The 20,362-nt window shown below is 37.8% G+C and overlaps 2 protein-coding genes across 2 annotated transcripts; both read right to left on the bottom strand.

Annotated features, from left to right (window-relative positions):
- Positions 1-4,153: 4,153 nt before the first annotated feature.
- Positions 4,154-5,179, bottom strand: LOC101400904 (vomeronasal type-1 receptor 4-like). Its single transcript, XM_004439034.2, has one exon. The coding sequence runs from the start codon at positions 5,177-5,179 to the stop codon at positions 4,154-4,156; it is 1,026 nt and encodes a 341-aa protein (XP_004439091.2).
- An 11,318-nt stretch (positions 5,180-16,497) lies between these two features.
- Positions 16,498-17,516, bottom strand: LOC101401174 (vomeronasal type-1 receptor 4-like). Its single transcript, XM_004439035.3, has one exon. It carries the CDS (start codon positions 17,437-17,439, stop codon positions 16,498-16,500), a length of 942 nt encoding a protein of 313 aa, XP_004439092.2. The 5' UTR covers positions 17,440-17,516.
- Between the last annotated feature and the right edge of the window lie 2,846 nt (positions 17,517-20,362).

Below are 20,362 nucleotides of genomic sequence, written 5' to 3' on the forward strand. Positions count from 1 at the left end.
AACCCAAATCTTTTGACGTGAGTAGAAGTATACCTGACATTATCTTTGGTATATTTGTCAGGTAATTAACGTGTCCTTGCCTCCAACACAGACACTATTGCCATTTTCCAAGGCTGTTATACAAAACTCCTTGAAAGATACTCCAGAACAGAAGCTGATATAAACTATGAAAAAAATTTCTGAGGCCCATGGAGAACTGTCTCCCAATAGAATGTAGTTTTCTCTTTAAAATTGACAAATAACTGACCAAGTAAGAAGATCCATTGAAGATTTTTGACACCAAGAATGACCTTGGTTGTGTGGTGCTGTGTGGTTGCCAAAGATTGAAGGAGGCAGGAAGAGACAGATTTCTCAGGAAACTTCATGGGAAAGACAGATCCTGGAAAGAGGTGATGTTAACCTAGGTGAGCAATGAGAGATGAAAGCAAAGGAAAAGAAAGAATAATATCACATATTCTGAATTAATTGAAATTTGCTAGCTTATTAAAAAAAACATAATATCTATCCACACATACAACAAATCATTCTACATGGATTGCCAAGCTAAATTTTAAAGATCTATAAATTTAAAGAAAAAAAAGAGAACATCCCTATAATCTTACAATAGGAAAATATTTCCTAAATAGAATAATAAACCATACCTTTAAAGGAGGAAATATCAAGTTACGTTAAAATTAAGAATTTCACCTCATCAAGACACACAAACACACTCAGAGACACAGAGAAAGACAGAAAGAGAATTAGAGAAAGAGAGAGAACCAAGAAAGGAAATATATCCAGCTCCTATATAGAACTACTACAAATATGCAAGAAAAAGACAACACGATAGAAAAAATGACAAAATAAATTAACACATAGTTCAAAAAGAGGTTGCCCAATGCATAATAAAAATGTGAAAATATGCTCAACTTCTGTAATAATCAAGAAAATGCAACTAAAATTACTACTTGGTAAACCCCACACCAACCAGAAGTCTAAAAAAATGAAAAGAAATTAGAGTGTTGGCTATGATGTGGACAAACCAAGAATCTCCTAGATTGCTGGTGAGTGTGGAACTTGGTACAAACATTTTCCAAACCTCTTTAGCGCTATCTCCTAAAGCTAAAGAGATGTAAACCTGGGCCGGCCCCGTGGCTTAGCGGTTAAGTGCTCATGCTCCGCTGCTGGCGGCCCGGGTTCGGATCCCGGGCGCGCACCGACGCACCGCTTCTCCGGCCATTGTGAGGCCGCGTCCCACATACAGCAACTAGAAGGATGTGCAGCTATGACCTACAGCTATCTACTGGGGCTTTGGGGGGAAAATTAATAAATAAAAATTTAAAAAAAAAAAAAAAAAAAAAAAAAAAAAGAGATGTAAACCTGTCAGCCAACAATCCCACTCTTACATACATAGGCAACAGAAATTGGTATGTGTCATAAAACATGTCCTAAATTTACTTACCAGCAGTATTCCTAATAGTCTCAAACTGAAAACCACCCATATGCCAATTCACAGTGAAATAATTAAATTAATTGTTAATATATTCACACTATAGACTTGTATACGGCAATGCAAATGAATAATCAATAACATCATGTAGCAATTAATTCATAAACAATATAAGGAATGACAAGACAAATACAAAAGAGCTCATGCTCTATGATTTCCTTTTTTATAAAAGGCGAAACAGGCTAACATGACCTGTGCTGGTGCATGTCAGAGCAGTGGTTTCCCTGAAGAGTAGTGACTGGGAGGGAGCACAGGGCGCTTCAGCTGGTCTGACAATATTCTCTTTATCGAGCTAGGTTCTGATTTTAGAAATGTGTTCACTTTGCAAACTTTCATTGAGCTATGCACTTATGACCTGTGCATGTGTCTTTAAAATTTTAAAATGAATATCACAAATCAAACAGGGGGGATAAGATGAATAGATTAGCGTTGTAATGTCTTTATATTGAAAAGATAGTGTTTAATTATCTTAAATACAATGACACTGTGAGTAACTTTAAATGTATGCTGAAATTTCTATGTAAAAATTTACAAGTAACAAGTTTACAATTTTCTTTTTCTGTTTTTTTTCCCTGTGTGAGGAAGATCAGCCCTGTGCTAACATCTGCCAATCGTCCTTTTGTTGTTGTTGTTGTTGAGGAAGACTGGCCCTGTGCTAACATCCGTGCATATCTTCCTCCACTTTATATGGAACGCCGCCACAGCATGGCTTGCCAAGCAGTGCCTCGGTGCGCACCCGGGATCCGAACGGACGAACCCCAGCCGCCACAGCGGAGCGCATGCACTTAGCCACTTGCGCCACTGGGCCGGCCCCACTTTACAACTTTCAAAGTAAAGGGGCCAATTATACAGTAGAATTGTGAAGTAGAAATAGATTTAAAAGACAATAGGAAAGAAGTTAACATAGGTAAAATAGGAAAATAAAATATATTGATATCCAAATGTATCAATTATTGTATTAAACATAAGCAGACTAATTACTTCCCTAAAATTGAACACTTTTTACTTTTTCATTGCATGTTTTTCAAGAGATATGGTCAAATAATAGAATTAAGTAGGAAAAGGAGAAATACATTTTATGGAATTTTAACAATTACACAACTAGCATGGCAATATACATTGGATAACATACATTTAATATTAGTCTTTATTGTAATTAGCACTATCTAAATTTTTCTTAATGTAAAATTTTCCAGTATATTAACTGAGGGATAACAATCATAACTGACTTTATATGTGTATGTATATATACATATATACAAACAGACCACACACACAGACTTATATATTAAACAATTCTAGATATGTGTGTATACATATTTGTTTTTTCCTTCTTGCTTTGTCAACTAATTTGTGGTAAATATTTAGTGTCTCATGTTACTAAAAATGTGGGTTTATCTCTGTGGTACAAGGTGTAATATATACATACATTAGGCCAAAATAATTTTTTTCTTTTTCAAATCATTGAATTCTCAATACTTTGCATCAGCTTCAGAATGTAAATACAGAGAAAATTACATAAAAATTTCTCCTAAAATTGAGGAGATATTTAGCTTGCTCCTTGAAAATTAGGAGTCACAAACTCCACATAAACAGAATGGGTTCATGTCTTTCCCTTCAAAATGGCTCTTCCTACAGTGTACCATACTTAATGAAATTCTCCGTCATCAACTAATTTTATCACCTTAGAGACAGGAGTGTGCACCTCCAAACCTCTTTCTTGTCAACTTGCCCATAATCATCTTTACAAAAGAGAGCGAAATCTGCCTCTACAGATCCCAATTCCATGTCATTCACATCTTTAAAATTGTCACACTCACCTGATGTTCTTTAAAAGCCAGCTAAGGGCCGGCCCCGTGGCTTGGTGGTTAAGTGAGCGCGCTCCACTGCTGGCGACCCGGGTTCGGATCCCGGGCTCGCACCGATGTGCTGCTTCTCCGGCCATGCTGAGGCCGCGTCCCACATACAGCAACTAGAAGGATGTGCAGCTATGACACACAACTATCTACTGGGGCTTTGGGGGGAAAAAATAAATAAATAAAATCTTTAAAAGCCAGCTAATATGTAATTTTATGCTCTGCTTTGCCCTGCACCAGTTCAATCTGGCCATTTCTACCTGAAAATATTTGAACATGCTCATCTCCCTCCACAACATCATATTTGAAATAAATGACTATCGCTCTCCATAGATGTAAAGTATAAAAATTATAACTGGCTCCCAAGGCTTTCCTCTCTGACTGAATTTCCCCTCAGTGCCATTGTCTTCAGTATCACTAATGACTTGCCACCTGCTGTTCAATTTTCATGTACCTTTTCTTAAAATTCTACTCCCAGCTCATTTTTGGGAAATTTTCTGTGATAGATTTAAATTACATACTTGAACACATTTCCATAATATTCAGATTGTTTCAGGACCTGGACTTTATTATTGCATAAATTCTGAATTCCTACACAAGCATTACTAAAACTACTGTTGTACAATTACATAACTATTTACATGATTATATAATATTTCATTAAAATTACTATTATGACACTGTTTACTTTGAAGAAGAGGCTCAGCATGTCTTCTTTATATTCTCTGGTCAGCCACTCATAAGTATATTAAAAACTCTGAGGGGAATGAGTCAATTACCAAATGAACACTGTGCAAATACATGCAATTCACATTTTTCTCATAAGATTAGGGGATTTTGTGTTCCTTATCCAGACAAAGCAGGGTCCGGATACATTGGAGTCATGGCTCATGAGCAGAAAGGGGCTAACAGTTGGGAAACACATAGTGATTATTGTACTGGCGTTGAAGATAAACGAGTCAGGATTGTTGAAAAGAGCCATACACACGTGAACGATGGAGGAAAGTGTGTAAAAACAGACAAAGGTGCTTACAAGGAGAAGGATGGTTTCGGTAGCTCTGGACTCAGGGGAGGATCTGGAGGGCACACTGGTCCTATGGATGTGTTGAACCCTCTGCTTGTGCCTGTACAGGATGAAAACCATAGAGACACTGGCCCAGAGCATGAGCACCAAACAGAAAACATCAGGGATTGATAGCAATGCTGCATATAATGAGTCTCTGGTTTTGTCATGACGAACAGCAGAACAGTATTCAAAACTTTTTCTGTTTGTGATGTTTTTGTTGCTCCAATTGCTAGTCAGAAACATAGGATACATGACATTTATCAGCATGTGCAGGATCCAGCACAGGAAAATTGAAGGGGCAATGCACTTGAGAGGTTTCACTTCAAGCCCTGCCCACCTGGAGTTCCTGGGGCTGATCATGATGGCCTGGAAGACACTCAAAAGGCAGGTGGTGCTGATGGACACACCTCTGCCCACTCCAGGAACATAGGAAAAATAACGGCATCCAAAATCATTGAAGATCTGATACCACCCGAAAGATGACATTGCATCAGGGATCCCCCTAGAGAACAGGACCAAGAAGTTGGCTACAATCAGGTTCTTGACTATCAAATCTGTGGGCATTAGCCCGCACCCAGTGAAATAAAGGAGGAGACAGTGGTAAAGAAGAGAGAAATTCCCCAGGATTCCAAGTATAGTCTGTAATAAGATGATCATTCCTACTGTCAAATTCCCAGTGGCCATCCTGTCAGTTATCATTGACTGATATTTGTCTTCTGAGATAGAGGACTCTGCATGGAAATATGAGGCAAGGACCACATGCGTCATGTCAACTGAAATCCAATATTCTCCACTTACCAAGGGTTTCTTCTTTGAAATAATTACTTAAAGTTTCTCTGTCATTTAGAGGCTCCCAAGAGTTAAATGTAAAGCCATTAAATTATACTAGCAATGTATGATTCACTGCTATGCAGGCCACACATGCGGTAACTTCTTTATTCCTCAGAACTTCACGAGACAGACACTATAACATTCCTTAATCAGATGAGGACTATATTGGTACAGAGAAGTTAAGTGTTTCCTCTAAATTCATTCACCAGTTAGTGGCAAAGGAGGTATTTGAAGGTGGCTGAGCTGGTAACAGAGATAGTGCATTTACTCCATATTAAAGTAAAATACTGGTTAGCTGTGTTCTTCAAACAAACTAGATGAAAGTTAGTTTTGTTTTTGCACCTTGCCATTTCAGGTTAGAATGGCAGTATTTTATTTTAAATTTTGGTAATAACAAGTTTTCACTTAGTTATGAAGATGTATTCCATAGGCAAATATAAACTTTGAATAAAGCTTCAGAGACCTTAAAATGTAGATGCTCTGGTTGCAGTATAAAACTGCAGGATCCTGCCCCAGGACAATTGGGTTTAATCAATGCAAGAATGGCTCAATATTAGGATGGCAACAGAAACACTTGCTTTTATCCCAGGAACATAAGTAAAATCGCCTTAGTTACAGGAACTATGAGAAGAAACACTGAACCTGACAAACAGTGTGTGGTAGAAACAAATTATTACAAATTTCAGATCACACACATGTTCATTTATTAATGACTGAGTTAAAAAAAATATTCACAATAAGGCAAGATTTCTCAAAGGTGTTAAAATTCAAGACACATATGCAACATGCAATGTTAGGGCAAAAATCTTGTTTTTTTATATAAATGACATACGTTTTTTAGATTGGTATTATAATACCTAAAAGTAGCAGAAATATCACAAGGTACACTTGAGCCTAGAAATGTTATCTGAAACTTATAAAGTTATGTTTTTCTTCAATGCTGCTTCCCTAACTTTAAGTGGGAAATCTCTCTATAATCAATAGAGACATAATTATTAAATCTATTGAGTATTTCATACTCCCAGAGTTAGAGAAAACATTTCTACTCCAGCAACTGCTATTAGACACACTGTTTCTGCATAGGATCAGAGGATTCCTGTAGGTTCATCCTACTCTTTATGACAAGCATGGAGGTATTGTGGGTGCACCTCCAGAAACCTGAAAATCATGTCTATGATTTCCGTAAAGTAGGCTGAACAGAGGATTGACTCCGGAACTACAGTCATTAAGCACATTAAGTTTCAGATTTTACTGTTTCTTGGATAAACCACAACAATAACTGTCAGTGAGGATTACATTACATTTGGAACCATCAGGGATCTGTGGAAAGTCTAGGACATCATCTGTCTCTACTATCTCAGCTCATGCCTCAGGATGCATTTCACCTTCCTACATGGCTTTGGCACTGGACAAGTTTCATACACAAAAGATGCCCTTTGTCCAATACATTCACTTGCCCGGACTCCTGATACACGTCCTTCCTTTACAGATTCTGCCTCTCAGAGGAATATGGAGAAAACCCACTGACTTTTTCCTGCTGCCTGGATGGTGGGCTCAGGGTGAAGGTCAAAGCAGTCAGTATGTTTGTGACAGAGGTAGCTAGACAATGAGATATGTGTTTGTGATTCTGTGACCTCACCTCCCCTCAGAACTGCAATTATCATTTCACCTGTAGCAGCAGTGGCAATAACAGGTTTGGGAGCTGAGAATGTTTTTAAAAACTTTTTTCCCAGTTGCTAATTGCCAAGAACAGCTACAAGTTTGTAGCTAGCATCTCTTGAGAGACTATTGGAGTGTTTGTGAGAGACTCTTACTTTTCCATGATCCCTGGAGGCAGACAATGGCTACAAGGAGGAGACCAGGAAATACTTTGGTCTGATACGTGGGGGACTGGCAGCAAGTATGTGTGTCTCAGTGGATGTGTACTTCATCCAGAAGTTCTACCCAAAAGTGAGTTCTTTCCTAATTTTATGGAATGGTGCTGCACCATCAATTAAATTATGAGCAAAGAAATGGAATGAGTCAATATATCTGAGAAAGATTTAAAAAGAGATACAAGTAATGAGAAGAACATGATGCCAATAATTTTTATTAGATATCATTGCCCTTATTTGCACAACTCAGTATCAATTAATACATAAATTGTTTAGAAACTATGCTTTACCAATATTGACTCACTAGTGATAGAAAGCAGAAGCAGACTAATATGCCAAAGAAACCACAGAAAAAAGAAAGAAGGTTCTGAAACAGTCCCTCAGAAAGAAAGCACCATGTTCAGATGGTTTAACAGGTAGATTTTAACATTCTTGTAATTATCAGATAAGCCAATGCTACTTACTTAATTCAAGACCATCAAATGGTAAATGCAGTCTTCTATACTTACTTTTTTGCAAGATTTTCAGTAAGGGTCTATGATTGCTTTTTTAATTGTGTAACGTATTTCTGATAGATCAAGGAAAATAATAGAAATTATAAGTTGAATTTAATTCTTTAGATTTTCCTACACGCAAATCAACTCTTTGATCCAGGCTCCCTATTCTCCCACCTCCAACTGTTAAATCAGTTATTAGGCCATAATGTCAGACAAGTGATCCTACACACACAAAAAAACTAATTTATACACAGATGCAAACACACACATGCATGCACACTCACAGTCCCACATATAGTCACACTCATTCACATTCTTATATACGTACACAGACACTCACATGGTCACACTATTTAAATTGCACACTCACAAGCAAAAATGCACACACTGAATACATGAAAATTTACACTCATGTATGTAAATACTCATGAATACACACACTCACATAAACTCACGATTACGCTCTTTCATAAAAGCACAGTCATCATGTATGTGTGTATCTTAATAACATGATCTTACACAGAAGAATATTTGTATCTCCAGATGTCCAGATACCTGAAAAGGGGAGGCTTCCCACCCTTCACAGTCCTTCTAACCCTGAAACAGTCACAAAGGCAATATTTATTAGAATGCACAGCCCTTCAAATGCGCTGTGAGCATTGCCACCTTATGATGAGACACATGCCGGAAAACTTCAAGTGTTTGGGAGAGTGACAGTGGGTGTGTGATAGAGTGGATAAGAATAGGCCACAAGACAAAGGAGACATAAGACTAAGACGGTGGTGCAGAGAGCCTGGGGGCTTGGGGTTATAGAGAGTGCAGGGGAAGAGAATGAACAGAGAGAGAAAAGGCAAAACATTTTTAATGTTGGTGAAGTATTACAGTGCAATGCTGAGGATGAAAATGCACATGGGCAAAGTGTGAAAGGAAGTGAAGGTAGAAGGAATATTGGAATCTGGATCCCTAAGGGGCACAGAAAGTCACAGGAACCAAAGTGCTAATGGGGACTGAAATATAATGAACAAAATGAAGAAAGGCCAGTGGTGGGTGGGTTTAAAAACCACGGTGTGTGGAGAAAGTGAATTGAGATGGGGTGGGCAGATCATGGTAGACGATAACGGTCCAGGTTGGCTAGAGTATGGGAAAGGAGATGGCACTTGGGGAAACCATGGGCATGGGCAGGAAGGCCAAGGGGCAGAGGAAAATGAAACAGCTGGAGAGGACAGTGGGCATCTGTGAGCTAAGGAGCCCAGGAGAAAGAGTCAGGAATTATAGGGTTAGATGTAATGGGTGCAGGGTGTGGATTGGGATCCTGGGGGCGTTGATCATGCCTATGAGTTGAAGGCTAGGATGAATGAGTGTGGAGGGGTTTAGAAGTCACAGGGCATGGGATGAGATATTGGAATCGGGTGTAGATAGAAGGCAAGAAGGAGGAGGGTATGGATGATGGACTTTGCAGATGTGACAAAGGCTGAGGAAGGTTAAGCTGAAGGCCCTAGAAGAGTGTTCACAGAGGGTTGGTAGTGAAAAGGTCACAAGACAGAGGTGAAAAGTGGAATATTGAAGTCAAAGGGTTTGGATTGAGGTGAGAGCGCATGGAGTTTTACTGGATGTCTAAAGTTAACAGGTGGACAGATAAAGGATGTAGCAGGGGAGGAGACGTAGAGTGAGAGGAGGGATGAGTCTATGGGTTATGGGGGTGCCAGAGGGCAGAAAGGAGGCCACTAATTAATTCCCCCATTCATCTAGTCCCTCATTTATGATCAAATCACAACAATCACGTGTGATTTCTTTTTTTAATTGAAAAATATTTGACAGATAACATTGTATAAATTCAAGGTGTACATCATGTTGATTTGATACATTTATATATTATAAAATGATTACCACTGTAGTGATAGCACTTCTATCACCTCACCTAATCATTTCTTTATGTGGTTAGAATAATGAAGATCTAGACTCTTAGCAAGTTGATGACTATAATACAACATTGTTGTGTATATTCACTATACTATGCATTAGATCTCCAGGACCTATTTGCCTACTAGTTCCAAGTTTGTACCCTTAAACAACTCTTCTATATCCCTACCCCCTTGCCCCTGGAAACCACCATTTTACTCTCTGATTGATGAGTTTGATTTGCTTTGATTCCACATATAATTTAGATGATGCAGCATTTTTCTTTTTCTATCTGACATCTCACTTAGCATAATGTCCTCAAGGTCCATCCTCTTTGTCCCAAATGGCAGGATTTCCATCTTTCTCATGACTGAATAATATTCCTTTATATACATATTTATGTCACATCTTTATCCATTCATCCATTGATGGACACATAGCTTGTTTCCATATCTTGGCTATTGTAAACAATGCTGCAATGAACGTGGGATTGCAGGTATATCTTCAATAACCTGTTTTTATTTCCTATAATTTCTAATTTCAGCTCATGGCCAAAAATCTTGCTCATATACCATGCTCCTGAATACCTCATAAATTGAATGTACAGTAGAGGAGAACAGATAAAATTTAGGGTGAACAACACTCAACAGTGTTTTCTCTTTTCTTTTGTGATACTGTGTATAGGATCAAACACAGCAAGTCTAACAGGAGAGGCTGTTTACTAGTAGCCAGTGTTCAGTATTGGAAAGTGATGCCAGGCCATCTCTTTGAAAGGCCTGCTTACAGATTGAAACACTTTAGTACCATAATAATGTTTATGTCCCAAGACTGACATGACGAAAACAGCTTTTTTTATTGTGCTATTTCTAAAATATAACACTTTATTTTAACCTTTATGTGCTCTTATAAGCTTATATTTTAAGCTTTACCATAAAAAAATAGAACATAATAAGACAACAACTAAATTTTTTAAGGGCATATTTCCCTTCTGTCATATAAGAAACCTTCACAAGGGGTAAACTGTGGAAATAGGTAAGTGGATATATTGGTAGTTTAAATATAATGTTTTTTATTGCAACAAATTTTCTAGTCTCATAATATTATAGGCAAATCTCCAACTGTGTGTGTAATGTAAGCTAGGTAGTTATGTTCAGTACATGGTAAAGGAATTTTGTAGTTAAAATTAAGGTTACAAATCAGCTGAACTCAAAATAGTTAGATTGTCCCTCCAGTATCTGGTGGACCCAATGTATTAGAAGAGCTCTTCATGAGTAAAGAGAAGGCAGAGAGATGGGATACAAGAGGAGGTCAGAGATTTGAAACATGAAAGGGATTCTATATGTTATTGCTGGCTTTGGGGATGAGATGAAGATGCAGACATGACGAAACTATAAGAAAGAAATGGATTCTGTCAGGAATTTAAGATCCTGGAAGTGGATTCTCTCAGAGTTTTGAGAATAGAGCCCAGGCTGCTGATTTAGGCTTGTGACACAGTAATCAGAATGGTCAACTAAGTCTCCCAGATTTCCAATTTAAGAAACGTAAGAAAATAAAATGGGTGTTGTGTTAGGCTGCTAAACTTGTGGTAATTTATTATGTTAGTAAAGTTAAAGTAATATACATGAGAACAAATTTAAGAGTAAAATATTTCAACAACAAAATAAAGTCAAAGTCTTCATGAATTGCCCGTGACCATTACTATTTTGATCTCCAGATGTAACAGTTTTCCACTGAGATGCATGCTACATCTTATGAAGTTTCAGAATATATCTGAAATTTTATCTGAAATTTTACTATTCACAAACAAACGCACACACAACTAACATATTTTGTTCTTGGCTCAATATCTCAGAGATAATGAAGGAAAGGTTTTCAAGTTATAAAAACATGGCATTTTAGGGGGAAGAGAGAACACAGCATGTGACCTGGGACTCAATGTTTGCCTGAGAAAGACATTTTCCCTCATCTTTTCTCTTCTCTTCTCTAGGTCTCTTTCTCATTATCTTGAAAAACCGCATTTTGGGAATATGCTTCTTTTGTGGCATCAACATACCCCTTCTGTGAAGGGTTGCATTGTGTTCCCTTAAAATTAATGTGTTGAAGTATTAACCCCAATACCTCAGAATGTGTCCTTATTTGGAAACAGAGTCATTGCAGGAATAATTTGTTAGATGAGATCATACTGGATTAGGGTGTGCCCCTAATGCAAGTGACTATTATCCCTATGAAAAAAGAAGAAATTTGGAGACAAACATGTACAGAGGTAGACTGTCATGTGAAGATTGCCATATGAAGATTGACATATGTTGCCACAAGCCAAAGAACTAGAAGTGGGGAGAGTGGCCTGGAACTGATTGTCCCCTAGGAATTTCAAAGGGAGCATGGCAGCTGACACCTTGATCTTGGACTTCTAGCCTCCAGAACTGTGATACAATAAATTTCTTTTGTCTAAGCCCCTCAGATCGTGGTCCTTGTTATGGCAGCCCTATAAAATAAATGCAATTTTCCTTACACCTCCAGCCCCATAGGCAGAGAGGCCTTGAAATGCACAAAGGGCTGCCCTTCCCAGTCCTTTACCACAGGAGGGATTCAAGGACAAACAGCTCTGATCTGAAGCTCATAGTGAGTTTCATCTTCTCTGTCTTCTGGGACATTCTCCTTCTAGAAACATCACAAATCCTGCTCCAGCATTGTGGATGTGACTGGACTAAGATCCCCCTACAAACCAATGCAGAGTAGACCTCTGTTACCTCTCTATGTGTCAATACTTGGGCTTCAATGACAGAAATGTGTCCTGAATGCTTGACAACTGAGATAATGGAAATGAGGGAGATGGGAGAGCACAGGAGACAATGTTTCTTGAAACTCCCAGATGATCCTAAATGGGAAATCAGTATGCAGGACCTTTTAGTTAGACATTACTTCTCAAATTGTAATGAGCGTATGAATCGTGTAGGGATCCTGTTGAAGCAGGTTCTTTGGGATATCGCTCTCTAAGAAGTTAGGGTTCAGCAGGTTTGCCTTGGCACCTACGAATTTTCATTTTTAGCATGATCCCCTGTGGTGCTGCAGCTGCTCTCCCCAGTCACCTCTTCAACAGCTCTAAGGAAGGGAAAGAAGCACAGCACACCTGAGCCCTAAACACTACCATCGTGTCTCAACACAAATACTGTTGGTTCCCGGCATTTAACGATGTGGTCGGGAAGGAAAGGGAACCTGGATGTGTAATCCATGTGTCTAGGGAGGAGGCCCCTATTAGTGAAGGTCTGAGGACCACATGATGTGATGTAGGATTTGCGGTTACAAGAGCAGATTCCAAGGGGGGACAGCCACAGATGCCATCTACACAAGAACTCGCTTTGGAGGGACTATTCAGTGTAGGCAGGGTAAGGTGGGGCTGACTGTGCACATGCGTTCATTTGAGTGCTGGATAAGCTGCCTCTTCACATTCTCTGCAGCGGTTATTGGCCTAAGGATGCCCAGCAGTGATGAGAGAGAGGGTTGAAGCTGTGATTCTCCACCCAGGCAGTTAATTTGGAGAGAATGACGCTCTGTTAGGGCCTCTACACCCTAAAGAGGCAGAGGGACCATGCACTCAGTGCGCAGTCTGGATGCAGTTCAGACTTCTAATTTAAAAAAAAATAAAAAACAGGTCGGCCCGGTGGTGTGGCGGTGAAGGTCGCACGCTCTGCTTGGGCGGCCTGGGGTTCGCAGGTTTGGATCCTGGGCGCGGACGGACACACCATAGGGAATTGTCTCCTAATAAGGTGCATATTTCTCTTGAAAATAGGGGAAAAATTGATCCTTTAAGTAAAAAAGTCCATTGAAGATTTTGGTACAAAGACTGGCCTTGGTTGTGTGGTGCTGCGGGATTGTTAAAGACTGAAGGAGGCAGGAAGAGATGAAGACTTACCAGGAGACTCCATTTTAAAGACAGATCCAAGGGAGAGGTGATGGTAACCTAGGTGAGTCATGAGAGGGGAGAGCAAATGAAAGGAAAGAATAATATCAAATGCTCTGAATGAACTGAAATTTGTTAGCTTATTTGAAAAAAACATAATAGCTATCCACACATACAACAAATCATTTTGCATGGATTGATGATGTAAATTTTGAAGCTCTATGAAGTTTAAAAAAGAAAAAAGAAAACATTTCTGTAGGCTTACAATAGGAAAATATTTCTTAAAGAGAACAATAAATATTATCTATAAAGGATGAAATATTTAGTTATGTTAAAATTAAGAATTACTCCTTATCAAGAGACACACACACACAGAGAAAGAAGAGACAGAGAGAGAATGAGAGAAAGAGAGGGGACCAAGAAAGAAAACATGTCCAGCTGATATATAGAGCTACTACAAATATGTAAGAAAAAGGAAACACAATAGAAAAAATGGACAAAATAATGCATACCTCAAAAAGATGTTGCCCAATGAATAATAAGTATGTGGAAATATGTTCAACTTACATAATAATAAAGGAAATGCAACTAAAATCACTGCTTGGTACCATCACACACCAACCAGAAGTATAAAAATAACAGTGAAAAAAATTAAAAGTGTTGACTAGGATGTGGATAAACCAAGAATCTCCTACACTACTGATGGGTGTGGAAATTGGTACAAAAATTATCCAAACCTCTTTGGCGCTATCTCCTAAAGCTAAAGAGATGTAAACCTGTCACCAACAATTCCACTATTACATATACAGCCAACAGAAATTGGTATGTGTGTCATCAAATCATGTCATAAATTTACATACCAGTAGTATCTCTAATATTCTCAAACTGAAAACCAACCATATGCCTATTAACAGTGGAATGATTAAATTAATTGTTATATATTCACACAATAGAAGTGTATACAGCAATGCAAATGAATGATCACTAACATCATGCACGAATAAATTCATGAACAACATGAGGAAAGACTAAAGCCAAATACAAAAGAGTTAAGGCTCTATTATTTTTTCATATAAAATGCAAAGCAGGCTAAGGTGACTTGTAGTGTTAGAAGATGGAGCAGTGTCTCCCTGAGGAGCAGTGACTGAGAGGGAGCACAGGGGCTTCTGGGGGTCAGACAATATTCTCTTGGTTGATCTAGGTACTGAGTGCAGAAATGTGTTCACTTTCTGAACTTTCATTGAGCTATGCACTTATGACCTGTGCATATGTCTTTAAATATTTAAAATATATATCACCAATCAAACAGGTGGAGTATGGTGACTTGATTAGTGCTGCAATGTTCTTACATTAAAAAGATGGGGTTTAATAGTATTAAATACAGTGACACTGTGGTTAGCTTTTAAATGTATGCTGAAATTTCTAGGTAAAAACTAACAATCAGTATACAACTTTCAAAGAAAAGGCGTCAATTATATTGTAGAATTATAACGTATAAGAATATTTTAAAAATAATAGAAAAAAGTTAACATTGATAAAATAAGAAAATAAACTCTATTGATACCCAAATGTATCAATTGTTACCTTAAACTTAGACTAATTACTTCTAAAATCAAAAATTTTTTACTTTCTTCATCGGATGTTTTATCAGGAGATACGGCCAAATAGTAGAAGTAAAGTAGGAAAATGAGAAATCCGCTTTATGAAATGTTAACGATTTCACAACTGGCGTGACAATATACACATCAGATAGCACACATTTTAAGATTTGTCATTATTGTAATTAGTACTATTTAAATTTTTCTTAATGTATAAGATTCCAATATATTGACTAATGGATAATAAACATGATTGACTTTGTATGTATATGTATATATACATATATACACATAGATCACACATGGACATATAAATATATTTATATACACAAATGAAAGTATGTGTGTTTCTACATATTTCTATTTTCCCTTCTTCTTGCTTTGTGATCTAATTTCTGGTAAATATATGTGTCTCTTTTGAGTTATAAATGTGGGTTTCTCTTTGTGGTACAAGGTTGAATATACATATCCATTAGGTCAAAATAATTCTTTTGTTTTTTAAATTGTTGAGTTTTCAATAATTTGCATCAGCTTCAGAATGTAAACATAGAGAAAACTATATAAAAATCTCTCCTAAGATTAAGGAAATATCCACTTTACTCCTTGAAAATCAAAGAGCCACAGACTCCACATAAACAAAATGGATTCACATCTTTCCCTTTAAAATGGCTCTCCCTGCAGTGCTCCAAATTTAACGGAAGTTTCCACCATAAACTAATCTCATCACTTTAGAGACAGGAGTGTGCGCCTCCAAACCTCTTTGTTGCCAACATGCTCAAATCTTCTTCACAAAAAAAGAGAAAAGTCTGCCTTCTACAGATCCCCATTCCTTGCAACTCATATCTGTTAAAATTGTCACACTCACCTGATGTTTAAAAATCAGATAAAATGTAATTTTATGTTCTCTTTTGCCCCACTCCAGTTCAAATGACCATTTCTACCTGGAAGTATTTAAACATGCTCGTCTCCCTTCATAACATCATATTTCATATAAATGACAACTGCTTGCCTAAGGATGTAATGTATGAAACTCATAACTGGATCCTGAAAGCGTTACTCATTGACTGAATTTCCCCTCCAGCACTATTGTCTTCTGTTTCAGTAATGACCCGACACATGCCGTTCCATTTTCATGCTCCTTTTCTTAAAATTCCATCACTAGTTCAATTCTAGGAAATTTACTGTAAGAGATTTAACAAATGCACTCAAAAAATCTCCATAATATCCAGATTGTTTCAGGACCTGGGGTTTATTATTGCATAATTTCTGTACTCCTCCACAGAAAGCATTAATATTCAATAACATAAGTTTTACATGATAATTGTATAATATTGTATCACAATTTCTATTATACCTTATTGTTTACTTTAAAGAAGATACTCAGCATGTCCTGTTTACAGTCTCTGGTCAGCTACTCATAATTGTACTTAGAAATCTGAGGGGGATGAGTGAATTACCAAATGAACACTGTACAAATTCATAGAATTCACAGATTTCTCATTAGATTAGAGGATTTTGTATTCCTTATCCAGGCAAAGCAGAACCTGGATACACTGGAGTCACGGCTCATGAGCAGAAAGGGGCTGACAGTTGGGAAACACAGAGTAATTACTGAATTAATCTTCACGAGAAACCAATTAGGATTGTTAAAAACAGCCAAACATACGTGAAAGAGTGAGGAAATGGTGTAAAAATAGACAAAAGTGCTCGCCAGGAGAAGGATGGTTTTGGTAGCTCTGGACTCAGGGGAGGATCTGGAGGAGATGTTGGTCCTATGAATGTGTTGGACCCTTTGCTTGTGCCTGTACAGGATGAAAACCATAGCGACGCTGGCCCAGAGCATAAGCACCAAACAGAAAACATCAGGGATTGACAGCAATGCTGCATATAATGAGTCTCTGGTTTTGTCATGACGAACAGAAGAACACTCTCCAATTGCTTTGTGGTTTGTGGTGTTTGTGCTGCTCCAATTGCTTGTCAGAAACATAGGAAAAATGACATTTACCAGCATGTACAGGATCCAGCACAGGAAAATTGAAGGGACAATGCACTTGAGAGCTTTCACTTTAAGCTCTGCCCACCTGGAGTTTCTGGGGCTGATCATGATGGCCTGGAAGACACTCAAGAGACAGCTGGTACCAATGGACACACCTCTGCCCACTGCACGAACATAGAAAAAAAATCTGCACCCAAAATCATTGAAGACCTGATACAACCCAAAAGATGACATTGTATAGGGGATTCCACTAGAGAATAGAACCAACAAGTTGGCTATAATCAGGTTCTTTACAATCAAATCTGTTGATCTTAGCCTAGACTCACCGAAATAAAGGAAGAGATAAAAGCAAAGAAGAGAGAAATTCCCCAGGATTCCAAATGTAGTCTGTAATGAGAAGATCGTTCCTAGTACCAAATCTCTAGTGGCCATCCTGTGAGTTCTCAACGACTGATATTTGTCTTCTGAGCTAGAGGATCCTGAAGAAGAACGGAGGCATGGACCACATGTATCACGTCAACTGAAATCCAATATTTGCTATTTACTGAGTCCCTACTTTGATAAAATTGCTTACAGTTTTTCTGTCATTTGCAAGCTTCCAAGAGTTGAAAGCATAATCATTAAAAAACACTTGCAATGTATGAATTATTGCCAGGAAGGCCACACATGCAGTAATTTCTTTATTCTTCACTAAATCATGACGCAGTCACTATTACATTCCTTATAAAATGAGGACAACATTGACATTGAGAGGTTAAGTGTTTCCTTTAAACTCACTCACTGGTTAGGGGCAGACTAGGGGTTTCAACCTGGCTGGGCTGGCAACAGTGATAGTGCATTTAATCCACGATATACTAAAATACCATTTGGCTGTGTTCTTCAAATAAAGCAGATCTAAATTTAGTTCTGTTTTTGCACCTTGTCATTTCAATTTCGGTTGGTGATATGTTACTTTATAAATTTGGTAATGACAAGTTTTCTCTTATTTATAAAGACATTCCACAGGCAAATATAAACTTTGCATAAAGCTTTAGAGATCTTAATAAAATGTAGATGCCCTGTTTGCAGTATAAAACTGCAGGATGCCGCCCCACGACAAGTTGGATTTAATGAATGCAAAAATGCCTCAACATTAGGACGACAACAGAAACATTTGCTTTTATCCCAGGAACATAAGTAAAATGGCCTGAGTCACAGGAACTATGAGACAAAACACTAATGCCTGATCAACACTTCATAATAGAAACCAATTATCACTAATTTCAGATCATTTACAGATCTGTTTATTAATACCTGAGTTAAATAAAATTATTAGCACTAAGGCAAGTTTTGAGAAAGGTATTAAAATACAAGACACGTGCAAAGCGCAAAAGTAAGGCAAAAACCCTGTGTATTGTATTAATGACATACATTTTTTGAATTAGTATTATAATATTTAAAGGTATCAGAAATTCACAATACATTTGAGCCCAAAAATGTTGTCTGAAACTTATAAAACTATATTTTTCTTAAATGCTGCTTCCTTGACTTTAAGTGGGAAGAGTCTCTTCATAATCAACAGAGACACAATCCTGAAATCTGTCAAGCACTTCACACACCCAGAGTTAGAGAAAATATTTCTCCTCCAGCAACTGCTATTAGACACACTGTTTCTGCACAGGATCAGATGATTCTGTAGGTTCATCCTATTCTTTATTCCAATCATGGAGAAATTATGGGTGCACCAACAGAAACCTGAAAAATATGTCTATGATTTCTGTAGAGTAGGTTGAACAGCAGATTGACTCCGGAACACTCCTTAAGCACATTAATAATCCGATTTCATTCTCCCTTGGATTAAATCACAACAATCACTGTCAGTAAGGACTACAAAATGTTACATTAGGAGCCATTAGGGATTTCTGGAAGGTGTAGGACCCCGTCTCTCTTTATTCTCAGCTCATGCCTCAGGATTTCTTCCAACTTCCTGAGTTGCTTTAGTGCTACAACAGGTTCATATGCAGAAGATTCCCTTTGTCCAAATGTTCACGTAACCAGACTCCTGATACAACTACTTTCCTTACAGATTCTAGCTCTCAGATGAATATAGAGAAAACTTACCACCTTTTCCCTGCTGCCTGGATGGTGGGCTCAGTGTGAAGTTCAAAGCAGTCAGCACATGTGTGAGAGTGTAGCTAGACTCTGAGATATGAGTTTGTGATCCTGTGACCTCAGCTCCCCTTAGAACTGCAATTATCATTTCACCTGTAGCAGCATTGGCAGTAATAGGTTTGGGAGCTGAGAATGTTTTTGAAAAGTTTTTTCACAGGTGCTAATTACGAACAACAACTACAAGTTTGTAGCTAGCATCTCTTAAGAGACTATCAGGATGTATGTCAGAAAGTCTTACTTTTCCATGATCTCTGGAGGCAGACAGTGGCTCACATGAAGGAGAGCAGGAAATACTTAAGTTTAACATGTGAGGGACTGGTGGTAAGTATGTTTTTCCCACAGAATGTTTTGCTTCACTGAGAAGTTCTACCTAAAAGTGGTTCTATGCTAACATCATATAACTGAGCTACACCATAAATTAAATAAAGAGCAAAGAAGTGGGATGAGTCAAAATATGTGAGAAGGATTTAAGAAGAGATACAAGTAACAGGAAGAACGTGATGCCAAAAATTTACATTAGATATCTTTGCACTTATTTGTACAACTCAAAATCAATTAATATGTAAATTATTAGGAAACTATACTTTATCAACATTGACCCTCACTAGTGATAGGAAGCAGAAGCAGACTAATCTCCATAGAAGAAAAGGACAAGATCTAAAACAGTCCTTCACAAAGAAAGCACCAGCATCACATGTTTTAACATGGAGATTTCACCATTCCTGTAACTATGGGAGAAGCAAAGCTCCTTACTTGAGTCAAGACCATCTAATGGTCAAAACAGTCCTCTACACTTTTTTGCAATATTTTCAGTAAGTGACTATGACTGCTTTTTAATTAAGAAATAGATTTCTAGTGGCTCAAGAGAGAAAATATATAAATTATAAGGTGAATTAATTCTTTAGATATTTCTACACGCAAATCAACTCTTTGATCCAGGTTCACTATGCTATTACCCCCAATTGTCAAGTCAGTTGTTACAATCATAATAGTGGACAACCAATCCTACACACATGCACAAACTCATTTACACACAGATGCAAACGCACACATGCATACACACTCACAGACTCACACACATAGTCACACACATTCACATACATTTACACATATAGTAACTTACATCCTCACACTATTTCAACTGCATACTCAGAAACACTACTACACACATTAAGCATGTGAAAATTCACACTTCCATATGGAA

This window comes from Ceratotherium simum, chromosome 33 (assembly GCF_057802395.1).
Source record: "Ceratotherium simum simum isolate JZ-2026a chromosome 33, ASM5780239v1, whole genome shotgun sequence".
NCBI classification, from domain to species: domain Eukaryota; kingdom Metazoa; phylum Chordata; class Mammalia; order Perissodactyla; family Rhinocerotidae; genus Ceratotherium; species Ceratotherium simum.